The sequence below is a fragment of the Bos javanicus genome, chromosome X (assembly GCF_032452875.1).
Source record: "Bos javanicus breed banteng chromosome X, ARS-OSU_banteng_1.0, whole genome shotgun sequence".
Lineage (NCBI taxonomy): Eukaryota > Metazoa > Chordata > Mammalia > Artiodactyla > Bovidae > Bos > Bos javanicus.
The window spans coordinates 130,594,144-130,615,027 of record NC_083897.1 but is presented as its reverse complement, the minus strand read 5'-3'; the positions used below and the strand labels follow the sequence as shown (position 1 = coordinate 130,615,027).

General features: G+C 41.8%; 1 protein-coding gene across 1 annotated transcript in view; it reads right to left on the bottom strand.

The window, feature by feature from the left end:
- The window catches only part of MAP3K15 (mitogen-activated protein kinase kinase kinase 15), a 144,849-nt gene that overhangs the window by 20,651 nt on the left and 103,314 nt on the right, over nt 1–20,884 (bottom strand). Inside the window, exons 12-18 of the mRNA XM_061407999.1 lie at nt 17,186–17,235; nt 15,030–15,125; nt 8,158–8,245; nt 6,232–6,365; nt 3,791–3,918; nt 578–708; nt 276–381 (exon numbers count right to left, since the gene is read on the bottom strand). Of these exons, the coding sequence (XP_061263983.1) occupies nt 276–381; nt 578–708; nt 3,791–3,918; nt 6,232–6,365; nt 8,158–8,245; nt 15,030–15,125; nt 17,186–17,235 (733 nt within the window). The remainder of the gene's footprint in view (nt 1–275; nt 382–577; nt 709–3,790; nt 3,919–6,231; nt 6,366–8,157; nt 8,246–15,029; nt 15,126–17,185; nt 17,236–20,884) is intronic.

The following is a 20,884-nucleotide window of genomic DNA, read 5'->3' as shown; positions in this document are numbered from 1 at the left end:
AAAAGAGATGCTGCCATTTTGTTGGAAAACCTCAAGCAGAGTGCTACACCTATTCAACCTTGGAAGACAAAGTGGAAAGTAAGGCAATCTGGTTGACGCAACGGGCTGAGCTTGTCATCCTGACAGAGCTCAAACCCTCTGAAGTTGGGGACAATACACAGTCCACTTCAATTACCAGTTGCACTCAGGTGCTCGGTGAGTAACTCCCAAAGGAATGCGGCTCCAGCAGCCTGACTCCAGGATGGCCACCCCCTAGCAAGCTTTGTTCTGCTTACCAGCAAAAGTCTCCGTACACGGATTCACTCCTGCAAGACGTTTCGAGGTGCCAAAATCGGAGATCTTCACCACTCCACTATAGGTGTTCACCAGAACGTTATCACCCTTTGGAAAAGGAAGAACATCAAATGCTTAAAGACAGAGTTCAACAAACTCATGTAAAACTGACTTGGGTCTTAACCAAGGGCCATGCATCTCTAGGAAGACTAGATTCTGCTCAATCCACCCCCTCTGACAGTGCCCGCAGCTCCCATGATCTGAGATGCAAAGCGACACCCCGGAGGCTCAGACAAGCAAGTACCTTGATGTCTCTGTGCACAATCTGGTTTTCGTGCAGGTATTTGAGGCCTTCCAGGATCTGCTTGGTGTAGAATCTGATGGTGGGCTCCTTCATTGGCCCCCACTTTGATCGCAGAAGAGCTGAAAGGCTTCCTGGCAGACAAAGCAGAAAGCTCCTTAGGGTGATGAAAATTCAAGTATACAGGTTCAGGGAAATAAAATGTGCTGTTTCTAACCTGATGGAAGCACTTGCACCCACATCACTGTTATCTGGCCTAAATGCACAGTTTTTCTTCCCTCTTTATGGCCTGTTTCCCAGATGTGCAAGCAGAGAAGGGACTGGATGAGACCCAGCCCATGAGGCTGACCAGAGGTGGAGGGTGGGAAGGAACCCCTGGTGACCCTTGAAACTCAGCCAGGCCACCTTGGGGGATACTGTAGGTCCTGCAGCAGCATCTCACCCTGAAATAAGAGGTGGACAGGAGCAGAGTGAAGGGCCCCTGAGGGAAACTGGGATCGGGATCACAGGAGGCTGGGGTTCTCGGTGCTCAATGTGAGAAGCTCCCAAGGCCAGGTCCCAGGGGCAGGACTGTCTTAATATTACACCCCTATTACACTATGAAACACTGAACCTTGGGGCCAGAAGACCTCCCTTCACTGCCTGCTGACCCTGTGTTTCTGAGCTCACTGCCCAGGCCCTCGGCATCAGCTAGTCTCCCTTACACAGTGGGGTGCTATGCCTCAGTTTCTCCATCTTCAGAAGAGGGGTACACATCTATCTCCAACTCTGTGGTCATCCTCAGATCTTATACCTGGAACACCAATTCAGATTCTCTGCTTAGGCTATGAGCAGCTTGAGGGAAGAAGAGACTGTACTTCATCCTAAATGTAACCCTCAAAATCTAGCCTTTTCATACTGTTCATGGGGTTCTCAAGGCAAGAATACTGAAGTGGTTTGCCATTCCCTTCTCCAGTGGACCACGTTTTGTCAGAATTCTCCACCATGACCCATCCGTCCTGGGTGGCCCTAAACAACATGGCTCATAGTTTCATTGAGTTAGACAAGGCTGTGGCCCATGTGATCAGATTGGTTAGTTTCCTGTGATTGTGGTTTTCAGTCTGTCTGCCCTTTGATGGAGAAGGGTATGAGGCTTATGGAAGCTTCCTGATGGGAGAGACTGACTGAGGGGAAAATTGGGTCTTGTTCTGATGTTCAAGCTGGATTTAGAAAAGGCAGAAGAACCAGAGATCAAATTGCCATCATCTGCTGGACCATCAAAAAAGCAAGAGAGTTTCAGAAAAACATTTACTTCTGCTTTATTGACTATGCCAAAGCCTTTGACTGTGTGGATCACAACAAACTCTGGAAAATTCTTCAAGAGATGAGAATACCAGATCACCTGATCTGCCTCTTGAGAAATCTGTATGCAGGTCAGGAAGCAACAGTTAGAACTGGACATAGAACAACAGACTGGTTCCAAATTGGGAAAGGAGTAAGTCAAGGCTGTATATTGTCACCCTGCTTATTTAACTTATATGCAGAGTACATCATGAGAAATGCTGGGCTGGATAAAGCACAAGCTGGAATCAAGATTGCCAGGAGAAATATCAATAACCTCAGATATGCAGATGACATCACCCTTATGGCAGAAAGTGAAGAGGAACTAAAGAGCCTCTTGATGAAAGTGAAAGAGGAGAGTGAAGAAGTTGACTTAAAGCTCAACATTCAGAAAACTAAGATGATGGCATCTGGTCCCATCACTTCATGGCAAATAGATGGGGAAACAGTGGAAACAGTGTCAGACTTTTATTTTTGGGGGCTCCAAAATCACTGCAGATGGTGACTGCAGCCATGAAATTAAAAGACGCTTGCTACCTGGAAGAAAAGTTATGACCAACCTAGAAAGCATATTTAAAAACAGAGACATTACTTTGCCAACAAAGGTCCATCTAGTCAAAGCTATGGTTTTTCCAGTAATCATGTATGGATGTGAGAGTTGAACTATAAAGAAAGCTGAGTGCCAAAGAATTGGTGCTTTTGAACTATAGTGTCAGAGAAGACTCTTGAGAGTCACTTGAACTGCAAGGAGATCCAACCAGTCCATCCTAAAGGAAATCAGTCCTGAATATTCATTAGAAGGACTGATGCTGAAGCTGAAATTCCAATACTTTGGTCACCTGATGTGAAGAACTGACTCATTTGAAAAGACCCTGATGCTGGGAAAGATTGAAGGCAGGAGGAGAAGGGGATGGCAGAGGATGAGATGGCTGTATGGCATCACCGACTCAATGGACATGAGTTTGAGTAAACTCCAGGAGTTGATGATAGACAGGGAGGCCTGGCGTGCTGCAGTCTATGGGGTCACAAAGAGTCAGACATGACTGTGTGACTGAACTGAACTGACTGGCTATTAAGTTAATTAGGCTTTTAATGTAATGGCAGGCTCTTAATGACTATGGGTTGAATGAACGATGGAATACAGATTTCAAGGTTTTTAGATGTGCATTCAGATTATTATTAATTTTATCATTATTTTCTTAAAATTAGCACTTACTGAGTTCTTGTTCTCTGCCTGGTACCATTTTGAGAGCCTTACATCCATTACCTCATTTACCCAATTGACAAGCCACTGAGATCGTGTCATGACTCCCATAATTATTACTACTTCAATTATTATACTACTTATTAACACTCTAATTTTAAAATTCATTTATTCACAGAAAATTGAGGTCACACAGCTTGCAGATGGAAGGACCAACTCAAACTAGACAGCGGGCTCCAGACGGGTAGGGCTCCTACCCCCACATACTACTGCCAGTTTTCAGGGACTTTGTGGATCAAGCACTGCTGTTCACTTTTACAGTCAACATGTTACTTTGCAATGTCATTAAAAACACCTCTGTTCCCTCTCCTCCAAAGCATATTTCAACTCCTAGACTGTGAAGGCCTCAAGGCCAGAGACTATGCTTTATTCATCTCTATGTCTCTAGTGCTTGGCCCAGCAGCTGGCATGCAGCAGATCCTCAGTGAATATTTGATGACTGAACTACCAGATCAGGGCTGGACTGTTTATGTGACATTGCAAAATCTGCATCTGACTCCTCCGGGAAACAAAAGCCCTCCCACACCTAACACATCTGTCATTTTTTAATGGCAGGATGGATAACGCTGTTTGTGTTGTATTTTTGTCAGTGATTTTCACAGTGTGAGACCAGAAGACCAGCAAGCACTCACCCCCAGGCACCTGCTCCATAAATATCTTGATGTAGCCGTCCTCAGACACGGAGCCTAGGTATTGAACAATGTTGCGGTGCTTGAGGTACTTGTGCAGGGCGATCTCCTCGTGCAGAGGCTGGGAGTACCTGGGAGCAAAAACAAAGCCAGTGTCACCTGCCAGCTCCTTGGGACTTGGGGTCCACACCATGTCCTGCCAGTACCTGCTCTGCTGCCGGCCATCCCTTCTTTCTGGGAATGTTCTCTCCCTGGGCTCCCAGGAGACTACTCGGCTTCCCGTCTGTTCTAGTCTTACTCTGTGCCGGGAGCCAGCGAGAGACATTCCGCTCCTGACAAAGGTCATGAGGAAGGAGGCACGGCATACGCAAAGGCGGGATCGAGCCTCGGGAGTCTCCCCGGATATTCTCGAGCATCTTCCCCCAAAAACCAGAGTCTGCCTACTTTATTGCTTTGTGCTCTCACCTCTGACTTTACTGGGGGCTGTCCCCTACCACCATCTCGCTCTCTCTGTCAAAGAGTTAACTTACAGCTCCAATTAATAAAGTTCCTGGGCAATTAGGAGTGTTTAAATCCAAACCCCTCAGATGGCTCTCTAACTCACCTGACAAGTTTACCCAGACTCCTACAACTCTGCAGACTTACTCCAGCAATAGTCACCTAATGGCTCTCCCAGCCTCAGTCTCTGGCCTCTTTGGTCTGTTCTCCTCCAGCTGCCACAATCCTCCTTCCTAAAACACACACTTCATCTTATTACTTCCCTTCACAAAGTCCACATAAAGACCTCAGTGCTGGGGACTTCCCTCATGGTCCAGTGGTTGAGAATCTGCCTTCCCATGCAGGGGACACGGGTTTGATCCCTGGTCAGGAAACTAGGATCCCGCATGCTGCGGGGCAACTGGGCCCACAGGCTGCAACTGTTGAACCTGTGCTCTCTGGAGCCCACATGCCACATCCAAAGCCACAGCGCACAGGACCCCACAGGCCCCGACGAAGATCCGATGCAGCCAGATAAACAAACAAATATTCAACAGAAACCACACTGCTTAACATGGCACACAAGGACCTTCAAACCCAGGTCAGACTACATCTTTATAACTGTCTGCCTCGTCCCAAGAGCCCCCCAGTGCCCTACATCTTACAGTCAAGTCACAGCAGACAATTTGTTCATGCCAGCAGCTTCTCCCAACAAACAACTGTAACACCCCATCCATCGTGAAAATAAGAGACAGAATACTGGATGAGGAATTCAAGACACTGGATCCTAGTCTTGTTTCTTCATGTCCTTGGAGAAATCTAACCTTCTTAGCCTTAGAAGGTGGACGAGTTCATTTCAGACCCTGCCCTATAATTCAAATATCATAATGCTCAACCCCATTAAAAATGAATGGATGAACACATGAATAAATAAAAGAATAAATGATGAAGGGTCTTGTTGTCATTTAGTTGCTCAGTCATATCTGACTCTTTATGACCCCATGGACTGTAGCCTGCCAGGCTCCTCTGTTCATGGATTCTCCAGGCAAGAATACTGGAGTGGGTTGCCATTTCCTCCTCCAGAGGATCTTCCTGACCTAGGGATCGAACCCGAGTCTTCTGCATTGCAGGTGGATTCTTTACCACTGAACCACCAGGGAAGCCCAATGAAGGGTTCTACAGGAGCTAGAAATCACTTCTACTCTATCCCGAATAATTTACTGAGCCCCTGGATATAGAGATGTTTGCACATATCCATCAGCGTTCATCACTGAAGGCAACATTGCAGACATGGTCAGAGCGTGTCTGTGGAGCAGGGAGCTATTGTTTCTAATACCATGGTCATTACTGTGTATGTTGCTTCTCTACAAAAACATTTGACAGTCAACACATTCTTGTTTAGAATTAGGAGGCGTATGAACTTTAAATGGAATAAACATTTAGTTAACACTCTAAAAAATGTATGAGAAATAAATTGCTAGTACTGGTGGTTAAAAAAAATACTCTAAAATCTATGAGTGAGGTTGAAAGGCAGGGTACAGAAAAAAGTCTGTATTGCAAAAAACCAAATTTCTTTTTACCACATTTTCTGCAATGATACATCTGAATACATTGTAGCCATTTAAAATTGTTACAATGGGAACTAAGGCACTGAGTCACATTTTAAAATACTGGCAAACAAATATCAATGTAAAAATGTTCATTTCTACCTGATGGGTGGGGAAAAAACTACAGTCTTCTTTTAAAATGTGACTCTGCAATCCATATGCCCGTAAATGAAGTTGTTCCATTTTCTTGATCTATTTACAATATGCAGAGCACAAAGCAGATCACCCTTATGAGAAAAAAAATTATAAATTTTTGATGACAGAAAGCTTTCATCTTTACTCCCTCCTGTGCACCATCAGTGGGGCACACGGGACCTGGGGTATGGGGGTGGCAGCTGCAGAAGGCCCACCCCGACTTGCCTGCTGTCTCTCTCTGGAATTTCTTTGATGGCTATTCGCACTTGATTGCTCAGATCTCTGCCAGCATACACGACTCCATATGTGCCCTTCCCGAGCACCACTCTCTCACCTTTCTCATCATGGTCGTACTCATACTATAGAAGAAAAAGTAATGAGATAAAAAAGCCCACACGTTGTCCTGCAATTTTAAAAAAATTTACAAATAACATTACTTGAGTACCAGGCAGGTTATATTTCTTAAGTATTTTTCATTAATTAATTACTTTCAAGGACTAGAGTTCTCAGTTACTCATATATTCATAATATGGTTTAATGAAATGAAATATAAGAAATTTAAAACTATAGCTCATGTGTAACTTGGTGGGCTGAACTGTTGTAGATCTCTCCCCACTTTAATGCTGCAATTTTAAAAATATTTCTAAGCAACTATATACCAAGAAAAAATTAATTTTAAAAAAAAAGACTAATAAAATAAAAATGCTCCCAAGCATGTTGAGTACCACAAACAGGTGCCTTCCTGCATGATCTCTATCAACTTGTCAGGAAAGCAAGCACTTACTATATATATATAACCCAGAAAAGAACTGAAGGCAAACAAAACTGATTTCATACAAAGTACACATGCTGCCCCACCCCTGCTCTTAGAGGTACAGATCTAGCACTAAACACATACTGCAAAATTCCATCTGTCATTAGTATTGCTCTTTTATTCCCCCAATCTTATCATCAAAAACCTGTGGGACTTCCCCGATGGTCCAGTGGTTAGGGCTCCATCTTCTACTGCGGAGGCATGGATTCAATCCTTGGTTGGGGAACCAAGATCCCACATGCCATGTGGTGTGGCAAAAAAAATAAAGTAACAAAAAATTGTACAGCTTCATTCCAGTTCGTTCTTCTCAGTGATAAAAACAAACGGAACTCCAGGCTGAGCAATATTTATTTAAAGCAGAAGTAGTCAGGCATTCTTTCTGTTATTTTCTATGCCCCACCATGCCTCCTTACAGAAGTGCACGGGACATGCAAACGTGTCCCTTTCCATCCATGTCTAGGGATGTGCACGACAATTACAATTACTAGCGGGTCCCATCATTGTCTGATTTAACCAGACATCAGCCAGACAACCAGACATTCACATCAGGCTTTTATCTCCCACCTTTCTCTGCCCCCACATTTGTTACCTTCAAAGGGCCTCACTCAGTTCTTTTTACAACTAACTTTGATTCTAAGCTAAGAATTTGAGTACCTGACTCAATTATGAAAGTGAATCCCTTTGATATTTTCTGAAAGAAACCTCAAAGAACTAATTTCAGCTCACTTGAAAGTATAATTAAAATTCACTAAATTACATGGACCTGAATTAGTGGTAAGTCTGACAAATTGTGCAAGATTTAAACACATGTGTAGTGGTGTTGTATCTGTGAACCATCACTATGCTGTCCAAAAAAAGCTTACTGTGATCCTTTCTGAATATTATTTTCTAAATATTAAGAAATTAACATTAATTTCTGAACATTAATATCATTATATTTAATATATGCAGTAGATATAACTAAAGTCATTTCAGGCATAAATGAAAAAGTCTGCTACTAGTTGTCCAACTATTGCTCTTGTGGTTTTACAAATATTATTAATTAGCATATAAAAAGCTTTTCTGTCAGTTGTACACCAAAGGGAATTTTAGTCTAGTCCATGTCAGATTTTTCTTACACATTCTGGTTGATGGGATCCCAAAGTAATGAGGTTTTTCTATAGAGATGCGTTAAATTTAATCTCTGACAGTCATGAATAGTGGTTGCTAGCTTGTTCATAAATGATTACTTAAAAATACACACAAAGAACTTTCACACAAAAAAACGGGACGTTTTATTTAAGTATCAAAAGCACAACAAATAACTTTTTCCATGTTCCAGGTCTTCTGCGACTCACCTCTAAGGTATCCCCATCAGTCTCTCCCTCCAGCTCCACTGTGCTGCCCATTCCATTGGCTATCATCTCTTTGACCAAAGAGCAAAACCTAGAACACCAATCACAAAGATGCTGTTAACTAGGATTATTCCTATTCCTTACCTCAAACTTATCCTTATTAAACTGTGATTAAATATAAACTACAAGTTACAGAGCAATCACTCCACCCCGTGAACTGACCTGGTACTCTTCTGACATGGCTATCTAATCTAGTTTAAATACCCATATGATATGCATCCCCACCAACTGGGTGGCGCATTCATACTTGAATACCCCCAGTGTCAGAGAACTCATTACCTCACAAGGCAACCCATCCTTCAGTGAACTCGATGAGAAATGCTTCACTTATAATATTGAACTAAGACTTCTTTTATGGGGGTCCCATTGACAGACTGCTTAGAATTAGTCTCTTTTGTGCATAACTGCCCATTAGATAGGTATTGGGTTGGCCAAACAATTTGTTCAGGCTTTTCTGTAGCATCTTATGGAAAAAAAAACTAGAAGAAACTTTTTGGCCAACCAAACACATAATTCTATCTTGTCCCTGTAAGTCTTTCCTTCTTGTGCCCTCAATGTTTCCCCTAGTACTTGTTAATAAATCATTTCATTAACTGGTAATTCCTCAAAGGTATCCCTGTGTTATATTATTCTTCAAGTCTGGCCCCGAGACCAGTGTTTCAGGGCTAATTTAATCAGTGCTGAGGATATTGCCAGTGGGGGTGGGTGGGTGGGCTTGCCAGGTGGCTCAGTGATAAAGAATCTTTCTGCTAAACAGGAGACACGGGTTTGATTCTTGGGTCAGGAAGTCCCCTGAAGAAGGAAATGGCAACCCACTCTAGTATTCTTGCCTAGGAAATCCATGGACAGAGGAACCTGGTAGGCTTTAGTCTGTGGGGTCACAAAAGAATAGTGACACAACTGCGTGACTGAATACGAAGGATAGTGGGACCATCGCCTCCCAAGCTGCCAATACTCTAGCTCTTACTGACAAATAAGGTCCTGCATAAGGGGAGGATGAGAAGGACATGCATAAGACAACCTCATGGTTCTCTTCATGTAGACTAAGCTTAATATCAACTCTAACCCATAGATCTTCCTCACAAATGCTGGCTGAGCCACATCAGCCACTCCCTAAACTTGTGCAGTTGTTTCTTTGCACACAAATGACTTGCCTCAGAAGGTCTGTATTCAGTATTCTCTCTTAGGGTAGCAGGGAAGAATATTGCAGACTTTAAGGGAATTTCTACAAAACATTAAAATGTTCTTCTCTCTAACACATCCCATCTCCACTTCTTCTAAACTTTGAAAGCTGGGAAACGTGATAAGTCAGGCTTCTTAGGAAACATATGGTATGCACTCAACACAATAACATTGAAAAAACAGGGTCAAATGTTGAGAACATGGAACAACTAGAACCCTCATACATAACCGGTGGCAGTATAAACTGATATGACCACTTTGGAAAAGTACTGGCAGTATCTACCAAAGCTGAATATAAACCTCACCCATAATCCAATAACTCCATTCCTAAGTACATACTATACAGAAATCAATGAATATGTTCACTGAAAGGCATGCACAAGGGTGTTCACAGCAGTTTTGATGATAATGGCTCCAAACTGGAAATAATTCAAATGTTTGCTAGAACAGATAAACTGTCACATATATCCACAGTGGAATACTACAAAGTGGAAAAAAAGATGAACTAATACTTACAACATGGCTGAAATCATAGAGAAAGAAGTGAGAAATAAGACTACCTACTTTATGGTTCTATTTATTCGAAGTTTAAGAACAGGCAAAACTAACTATTGATGATAGAAATCACAATAATTACCACTGGGAATGGGTTTAATGCCTAGGAAGGGGCATGGAGCACCTGCTGGGGTCCTGATACACTTGCCACACGGTATGCATTTCACTTGTACGTACGTGACATCTCAGTTAAAAACTAACTTACACACATGGCAAGAAAAGGCACTGAGGACAGAATGAGAGTCAGAAAGCTACACTTTGTAGTAAAAGGATGTTCTACATGACATTTGACAGCATTTTCCAACTCTAAGTTGAGAATTGTGACCCAAGCGTTCCCTGGGCTGATATTTTGTCTGATTTCTAAATATGTTGTGATAATGACTATCTGAGACACATTGAATTAAAACGTTCTCAAATTACATGATGCAAGCTCTCAGAGACAAACTATGAATAAAGGAATCTTCCTCAACCTGATAAAGGTTACCTATGAAAAACGTACCAGTAATATCATGCTTAATGGTGAAAGACTAGATGCTTTCCTCCTAAGTTCAGGAACAAGTCAAGGATGTCTTCTCTCACCTCTTCTACTCAACATTATACCAGAAAGTCTAGTCAGGACAATTTGGCAAGAAAAAGAAAGAAAGGCATCCAGGCTGGAAAGGAAGAACTCCTAACTATCACTCTCTGCAGATAACATGATCATGTATACAGGAAATCCTAAGGAATTCAATAAAAACTATTAGAACTAATAAGTGAGTGCCAATTTGCAGGACACTAAATCAATATAAAAAAATCAAGCGTATTTCTACACACCAGCGATAAATAATCTGAAAATGAAATTTGAAAACCTCCACTTACAATAGTATCAAAAACAAGAAGACACACACACACAAATATCTTTAACAAAAAGACTTATAGATTGAAACAACAAAAATTGTTGAAAGAAAGACAACCTAAACAAATAGAAAGAAATGCTATGGATGGAAGTCTTAATATGGTTAGGATGGCAAAACCTCTCAAATTGATCTACATATCCACGGTTCAGTTCAGTTCAGTTCAGTTGCTCAGTCGTGTCCGACTCTTTGCCACCCCATAAACTGCAGCATGCCAGGCCTCCCTGTCCATCACCAACTCCCAGAGTTCACTCAAACTCATGTCCATTGAGTCGGTGATGCCATCCAGCCATCTCATCTTCTGTCATCCCCTTCTCCTCCTGCCCCCAATCCCTCCCAGCATCAGGGTCTTTTCCAATGAGTCAACTCTCTGCATGAGGTGGCCAGAGTATTGGAGTTTCAGCTTTAGCATCATTCCTTCCAAAGAAATCCCAGGGCTGATCTCCTTCAGAATGGACTGGTTGGATCTCCTTGCAGTCCAAGGGACTCTCAAGGGTCTTCTCCAACACCACAGTTCCAAAGCATCAATTCCTCAGTGCTCAGCTTTCTTCACAGTCCAACTCTCACATCCATACACGACCACTGGAAAAACCATAGCCTTGACTAGACGGACCTTTGTTGGCAAAGTAATGTCTCTGCTTTTGAATATGCTATCTAGGTTGGTCATAACTTTCCTTCCAAGGAGTAAGCATCTTTTAATTTCATGGCTGCAATCACCATCTGCAGTGATTTTGGAGCCCCCAAAATAAAGTCAGCCACTGTTTCCACTGTTTCCCCATCTATTTCCCATGAAGTGATAGGACCAGATGCCATGATCTTCATTTTCTGAATGTTGAGTTTTAAGTCAACTTTTTCACTCTCCTCTTTCACCTTCATCAAGAGGCTTTTAGTTCCTCTTCACTTTCTTCCATAAGGGTGGTGTCATCTGCATATCTGAGGTTATTGATATTTCTCCCGGCAATCTTGATTCCAGCTTGTGCTTCTTCCAGCCCAGCGTTTCTCATGATGTATTCTGCATATAAGTTAAATAAACAGGGTGACAATATACAGCCTTGATGTACTCCTTTTCCTATTTGGAACCAGTTTGTTGTTCCATGTCCAGTTCTAACTGTTGCTTCCTGACCTGCATACAGGTTTCTTAAAGGTAATACCTGCCAAAACCCCACCGACCTTTCCTGAAAAAATTAACAAGCTGATTCTAAGATTCATATAGACATGGAAGTACTGGCAACAGTTAATATGACTATGAGAAAAAGAACCAAATTGGAGGACTCATATTTTCTGATTTTACAACTTATTACAATACTAAAATAATCAAGAAAATGTGGGAGCATCATAAGGATAGACATACAAATCAATGCAACAGAAGTGAAAGTCCAGAAATAAATGTTTACATTTATGGTCAACTAATTTTTTTAAAAAGTGACAACACCATTCAATGGAAGAAGACACAGTATTGAGATAACCACATATCCACGTGTAAAACATTGAAGTTGTCCCTCCACCTCATACCATATAAAAAGAAACCTCAAAATGGATCAGAGACCTAAATATTAGACCTAAAATTATAAAACCCTTCGAAGAAAACAAACGCCAGAGAAAATCTTGGGTTAGGCAAAGCCTTCTTAGATATGACATCAAAAGCACAAATGACAAAAGAAAAAATAGATTGGACTGCCACAAAATTTAAAACTTTCATGCTGCAAATGACACCATCAGCAGAAAAAGACAACCTACAGAATGGGAGGAAGCACTGACAATTCATACATCTGATAAGGGCCTTGTATCCAGAATGTAAAAGGAACTCTCAAAACTCATTAACAAAAATACCAACCACCCAATTAAAAATGGGCAAAGTTCAGAGAAACTTGTCAAACTTTCGCTAGGTGAGCCAACTTAATGTCGCCAGTAATGAGACAAAGATATTGGATGTCCCCCAGTGTGATATAGTGAGTAGGATACAGCATCACATCCATGGTATTCCCACCCCAAATGCAAAACATTAACATATTCATGGGGGAACAGCAAACTAACCCTAACTGAAGGATCGTATAAGATAAACTGTCTGTATTCTTTGAATGGGACTATGCAGACGTGACAGCTAAATGTTACCATGTGATCCTGGATCAGATCATGAGCCAGAGAAAAAATATTTTTTGTTTCACTATAAAGGACATCAGTGGGACAATATATAAAATTTGGATAAGGTTTGTAAATGACAGTGCCACATCAATCTCTATTTCCTGTTCTGATAACTGTACTGTGATTACATAAGCAAATGTTCTTGTGTTTAGGGAAATATGCAGTCAAGTACTGAGAGGTGATGGATCATCATGTCTACAACTTACTCTTCAACAGTTCAGAACAAGTTAGTCATCTGTCTACAGAGAGAACGTAAAACAAACGTGGTCACAAATGGTTAACACTGAGACGTTCTTAGTGAAACATGGCAATTGTTTGTACTATTTTTTGAACCATTCTTATAGGTCTGAATATGTTCCAAAATAAAAAGTTAAAAAATTGTTTTAATTCGGCAAAGAATTTGAGTAGTAGTTCTCCAAAGAAGATACATAAATGGCTAATAAGACCCTGAAAAGATGCTCAGTATTATCAGTTGTTCAGTTCAGTCGCTCAGTTGTATCCAACTCTTTGCGACCTCATGGACTGCAGCACGCCAGGCCTCCCTGTCCATTACCAACTCCCGGAGTTTACTCGAACTCATGTCCATTGAGTCGGTGATGCCATCCAACCATCTCATCCTCTGTCGTCCCCTTCTCCTCCAGCCTTCAATCTTTCCCAGCATCAGGGTCTTTTCCAATGAGTCAGCCCTTTGCATCCGGTGACCAAAGTATTGGAGCTTCAGCTTCAACATCAGTCCTTCCAATGAATATTCAGGACTGATCTCCTTCAGGATGGACTGGTTGGATCTCCTTGCAGTCCAAGGGACTCTCAAGAGTCTTCTCCAACACCAAAGTTCAACAGCATAAATTTTTCAGTGCTCAGCTTTCTTTATAGTCCAACTCTCATATCCATACATGATTACTGGAAAAACCATAGCTTTGACTAGATGGACCTTTGTTGGCAAAGTAATGTTTCTGCTTTTTAATATGTGGAAACAGTGGCTGACTTTATTTTCTTGGGCTCCAAAATCACTGCAGATGGTGACTGCAGCCATGAAATTAAAAGACGCTTACTCCTTGGAAGAAAAGTTATTAGTTGTTAGGGAAATGCAAAACAAAACCACAATTGGATTCTACCTAACACTCAGTATGATAGCTACAATAAAAAGGACAGACAATAACAAGTATTGGGAGGATGTGGCGAAATTGGAACCCCTATGTGCTGATGATGGGAATGTCAATTGGGAAAACAGTCTGGCTAGTCTGGCTGTTCCTCAAAGTTAAATACAGAATTACTGTAAGACCCAGTAATTTGACTCCAAGAGAAATTAAAACATTAAGTTCACATGAAAACCTGCATGTGAATATTCATGGCAGCATTATTCGCAATAGCCAAAATGTGAAAATAACCCAAATGCCTTTCAAGTGATGAACAGACAAATCAAATATATCCAGACAATGGAATATTATTCAGCCAAAACAAGGAATGAAATTCTGAATCATGTTACAACATGGATGATACTTGAAAACTTCATGTCAAAAGGAGGATGCTAGTCACAAGAGCTCATATATTGTATGATTATATGTGTGTGTGTGTGCGTGTGTGTGTGTGTGTGTGTGTGTCTGTGTCTGTGTCTGTGTCTGTGTCTCTGTGTGTCTGTGTGTATATATATATGAAACATCAAGAATAGGCAAATTCATAAAGACAGAAAGTAGATTCAGTGTCTGTACAGGACTGAGATTGGAGGCTTAAGTTGAGAGAAAATGGGCAGAGACTGTTAATGGATACTAGGTTTCTTCTAGGGGTGATGAAACTATTCTAAAATTAGACTGTGGTGATGGCTTCAAAACTGTGAACATACTAAAAAAAAAGATGAAATTGTACAATTTAAAATGAGAAAATTGCATGCTAGGTGAATTACATCTCAATAAAGCTGTAAAAATTATTTCCCATAAGGTAAAACTTCAGGGAAGGCAGTATAGCAAATACTTTTCACAACAGAGACCCTTTAAAAGTGACCCACCATTATCAGACTGAAAATATCTGAATCAGATTATAACTCACCTACTGCACTGGTTTTCAGTGGAAAAGTAGATTTGAAAGTCATCAGAATTATCATGGACGTAAAGAAAACAACACCGTTCGTCGAACTTGGATATGCTATAAAGTTTCAAAACACAAGAATGCTTATTTATATAGTTTGATATCAATTTAAATTGTTGGGAAAAAATCTAGTAACAGCTTTTCTTCCAGTTTACAAATCTGAAAGTTCATTACAGTTTTAACAAATCTCCCCCACACCAAAATGACTCCAATTTCTCCATGAAATTTAAATCAGAGGGGCATTTAATCTTGCTTATGTTTGAGTATGTATTCATTGACAGACTTATTATGCTTTAAGAACTTACTATATATTCAGTGCTAAGCAAAGCATATGGGAAGCAAGAAGTGGAATAAAATACGGTCTCTATCTTCAAGAGTTTATAAGGTCATAAAAAAGGTACCTGTGAAATAATTTATTATGGTATCAAAGAAATTTCTGGACTTGAAAAATGACACAGCTTCTGTGGTCACATAAAGCAAATGGAAATAAACATGGCCACTTAGCTCAAGAAAGGCCTTTAAATGATATCTGGTCCATCCACACCAAAGGCCTGGATCTGACTCTACAGCTTCTGAAACAGGCAAAGTTCACTGTGCCTGGAATCTCCAGTGACAGAAAATTATTATAGTCCATCTCCTGATGGGTTTCATAGCTAGAAAGTTCTTTACCTGCACTGTGCCAAAGATTGTGCAAAAGGCTAGATTCCCTTCTATGGTTAGCCCTTTGAATAAATGAGGCCACTTTATCAAATCTTTTTAAGTCATCTCTTCCTAAAGTCATAGCTTCTTTGACCATCCCTTACATGTTATGGATTACCTGACAAGAAGTAGACACAATTAATAGTACAGGGTGATTCAAAGTGAATTAGAACTAGGTTACACATGAGTAACTTTTGAAAACCAATCTTTAAAGGAACTACCACAGTTGTTTGGATAGCACTGGGAATGCTCAACACATGCTCTTCATGTCACATTGGTTCCAGGGTTTGGTTCACCCCAGGCCCTTTGCACATCCCTGTTGATGGCTGAAATGGCAGTAAAAGGTATCTCTATGAGATGGTACAAACAGAAGGTTCTTGACTGTATGTTAACATACAACTTAGTTTCTGAGTAGTACATTTTTGAGAATGTTCAACACATTTTGAATTATCTTAAATTTTCTGAGCAGTATCATTCAAACACATGACTCTGTTCTTAAATGATTTCCCTCCCTTTAAAAGTGAGATAAATACTACTCCAAAGAACCTGCCTGCCAATGAAGGAGATGCAGGTTTGACCCCTGGGTCAGGAAGATCCCCTGGAAAATAAAATGGCAACTCACTCCAGTATTCTTGCCTGGGAAACCCCACAAACAGAGGAGCCTGATGGGCTACAGTCCATGGGGTTGCAAAAGTGTGGGACACAACTTGGAGACTAAACAACAACAATGTCTAGGAAAGGATCATGCTACATATAGAGGTAACAGGGATTCATTAAGTGGCCTGTGGTCTCAGAATCAGAGAAACTATGAAGGTACTGAAACCCAGAGAGGTTGAGTGATTTTCTCAAGGTCAAACAGCAAAAGAGGGATTAGAACCCACATCTACTCCAGAGTTGCTCCCACCCTGCGTGTTGGCAGGGTCAGACTCAGAGTGCAGCCACACAGTTCAGACCCAAATGGTCACCACTCCTGAACCAAATAGCAAGTGGCAGACCTCTCTTGGGAAAACACTGCCCTACTCACCTGCTAATAGCAATGCCCTTGGCTCCATTACTCTCCCCAGGAAAGCCAAGTTACCATGTAACTCCCAACTGCAGTTCTGGGGGTCTCTGAGCACTTTAACATCATTGGTTTAAAGAAGAAACACTTTCTCTCTCTACACACATAACTTCATTTTTAAAATAAGTTTGAGACACGAGAGTTTTGATACAAAAGCAGCTGCTCTGCTATAACAAGCCAAGAAGCCATTACTAGCAACACATTATAAACAAGTTTGGGCAGGGCGACACATGAGAAAAGTCTGTTTTGGATTCTGTTGAAAATGAGAACATCACATATTATAACTAAATAGAAACATTAAGGTGATAAAATCATTATTTGTATTAAAACAATAATTACATTTCTCTTACGCTCTTACCTTATTCCTCTAATGGAAGAGGCTGTAAAATTCCATTCATGAATTTGTTTCTGCAAGATTCAAGGACAAAAGTCAGTATTTTGATCTTTTCCATGTAAATAATCATTTTTGGTATTGTATGGTGAATCACTTCTGCTATTTTTTACTTTCAGTGGAATTTAGCACTTGAAGCAAAGTAGTTTGCATACCTTGGAACACCAGAAACATTTTCTATATTGTAAAAAATTCATTTGTATCTCTAATCCAGTTCAGAACTAACAATCTAAATTTGAAACAGAAACAATAGGCACACGGTACTTACACAGTGAGTGGCCTTTCATTTTCTGTCAACATACCAGGAAAACTCTAAGAGAAGTTTGGGAACAGCCCACCCAAGTTGAATGACTGACAAAGATGTTTGGAGAGGCAAGAATGTGGCAGACACCAGACAGTATTCATCAATCTCTCTTCCCCACCCCCTACCCCGGTACCTGGCTAGACTACATTTCCCAGCTTCCTATGTGGCTAGGCGTGGTCATATGATGGAGTTCTGACCAATGGGATGTGAACAAGAGTGTGCCACCTGTGGGCCTGGCCCATAAAACCTCCACAGTAATCCTCTCCTCTCCATTCTCTTTCCCCATCCACTACCAGATGCAATGGGAGCCCTGCCAACCCAGACATGACACAAGGCATAGATAAACTTTTATCATCATAAATAAACTGCTATTTGGGGGTCTAGTTTCCATTTGGGGGATATTTGGTAGTATCTAACCTGCCATGATTAATACAAAGACTAACTGGGATTTCAATCTGTACAAGAAGCACTTAAGAAATAAATACACAATTCTGTCCTCTTCCTCCACCAACATCCCTTGCCCTTAAACTTTAAACAAAGTTGAGCTTCAGAAAGAATGTCTGAATTCTCAGATTTAGAAGAGTCACAAGTTACCATAGCAATATAACAGAGAGCCATTTTAACTAAGAAAATATATTTGGTTAGCCTGAGGAATGCCATACAGCAGTGGTCCCCAACCTTTTTGGCACCAGGGACCCATTTCATGGAAGACATTTTTTTTCTCCACGATTGGGGTGGGAGGGATGGTTTGGGGATGATTCAAGCTCATTACATTGATTGTGCACTTTATTTCTATTATTATTACATCAGCTCCACCTCAGATCATCAGGCATTAGATCCCAGAGGTTGGCGACCTCTGGCTTAAATGACCAGCAAAGCCTCGCAGAGAAGTGAGAGGCAAACGAATGAGCATATGGCCCAGGAGAGCCAGCCACCAGTGGTCAGGGCACAAGTTTCCTGCTGTCCTATTGGGGACCAGCATCGAGGGGAGCGAGACTGGAGGGGAGTGAGAGAGGAGGCTGGGGAGATCACGCAGGCCTTTGGAGGTCATCATTAGGACTTGAGCCACCACTCTGTGTGAGAATCACTGAGAGATGTGAACATGGATGAAAACACGAAAGCCAATCACAGAGCTATCTGTATAGAAAGCCTGCACATTATTTCAAAGAAGAGGTGTGTTCTGAGTCACTGAAAGAGAGTAGTGGTGGAGAATAGGAGTCTGCTCTGGATTCAGGTACAGAAATAGGAACCCTGGCAGATTCGGGAGAACCTTGTCTGACCCACATACACCGGCAAGAGGCTGCATGTATATAGAAAGCTCAGCCATGCAAGTTTTCAAAGTACTCCCAGATGGGAGGTTTACTCTGAGTAGCTTTAGGGAACTTCTCAATATGGGAGGAAGATTTACTGGTTAAGAAATAAAACACACAGACCTCACATCTTTCCCTTTTTATCATTACCAACAGGCATTGGAGGGGGTTCCTGCTTTGTAGGTCTATGGATATAAAAGTAAAGAAGTCAAGCACAGGCTTGCCAGCAGTTGGGTAGACACTTTGGGAAGTGGATAAATGAGACAGGATGTACTTTGTACATGATACAGACATTTGGGTAGCCAATAGACATTGAGTGCAAGAAGGGAAAGGGTGCTTAGAGACACCTTTGCAGAAGTTAGAACTTGGGTAATTAGAAGAATGAATTCCAGGAAGAGGTAAAGATAACAGAAGAGCACATGTGAACCCGTACAGGGCCAGCTTTGGCCCATGCAATGATGGATGTCTGGTTGGGCTGAGGGTCGGGGAGGGGCAGGAGGAGCAAGGTGGGGCAGGGTTATGTAGGCGCTTGACACTTGGGAAAAGAGTTTGAATTTGGGGGACTTCCACAGCCGTCCAGCAGTTAAGACTTCACCTTCCAATGCAAGGGAGTGTGGGTTTGATTCCTGGTCAGGGAGTTAAGATCCCACAGGCCTCAGGGCCAAAAAACAAAACATAAAACAGAAGCGATACTGTAACAAACTCAATGAAGACTTTAAAAATAGTCCACGTTAAAAAAAAAAAAAAAAAAAAAAAAAACCTTAAAAAAAAGTTTGAGCTTTATCTGAAAAGTCACAGGATCCAGTAGTGATCTGGGAATATCAACAAGGCCACTACGAGGGTTTTTTAAATTATGACTAAACTCTTAAGCTGAAATACAACATACATTCAGAAAAGGGTACAGTGATCATCTCAACAAATTTCTGCAAAATGAATACCCACTGTAACCAGAATCTACACCAAGAGAGAACCTCAGCAGCAGCCCAGAAGCCCCCCTCACACCCCTGTACCCAGTCACTCCTGTCGACCCAAAAGCAACGGCTATTCTGGGTGCGTGGCTCCTGACCCAGGGTCCTGGTGGGTCAGTCAGGATAGCTGAGACTGTCTTCCTGCTCGGCAGCGTCTTAGTCCTTCCTGAGAGGGGATGTTTCACCAAACGATGATGAGGAAGTAGACTCACAATTTTAGCTTTCCACGATGTCTGAAGCCCCCAATAAGCATGCACTGGAGGCAGAACCAGGGTGGGCTCTGGAGAAATGGGCTGGGAAGTCAGAGAGGGGGTGCCTTCAGGATCCCCTAGGAGCTGACTCAGCCTCTGCCCTCCTACCCCAAGAGGGGAGGGGAGCTTTTTATGTTAAAAGCATAGGCTTTGTTGCTGTTTTTAAAAGCATTGACTTTTTGTGTAAGATGTTCCAGTCACTAATATAAGTATAAATGGCACCCCCAAAGAGCTTTCCAAAACCAGCAGCCCTACCCATATGGACAGTGATGGGGCCACGATGCATCTGTCAGGGCCCAAGAGGAGTCGAAGGAGAAACACTGCATTCGTTCTTGCTCTGTGCAGCCCCCCTGCATTGCTGTGCTGGGAACAGCTCACGCCAACTTGGGAGGCTAATCCTGCACATCTCCTCCTAACCCTGTGTGTGGTGACTTGACCATGGTTGCTGGAAACTGGCCAGGATGGGAGTATTTGTACCACAGAGCTCAGTAAACATGACAAATCGCCCTCTGCTCCCACATCCCCTGGAGAGCTGGTGGTTAAACATTCACCAGCCTAAGTTTCTGAATCCTTGGCCAATGAACCAGAGCTTCATCTCATGGTACAGTGGTGCTGTTTGCAGGTGAACGTGTGCCTCTGTGCGATCGCATCCCACCACCCATAGCCCACTGGGAAAAACTGCAAATCCATGTAGAGAAGTTTCATTTCACTCTGGGCTAATCTGCTCACTTTTACAATCTGCAGAATTTCAAAAATGTAAATGAAAGCAAAAGCAAAGCTTCCTCTCAAAGAAAAAAGGCAATTTATATTTCTCTCAGACATTTGCTCTGACA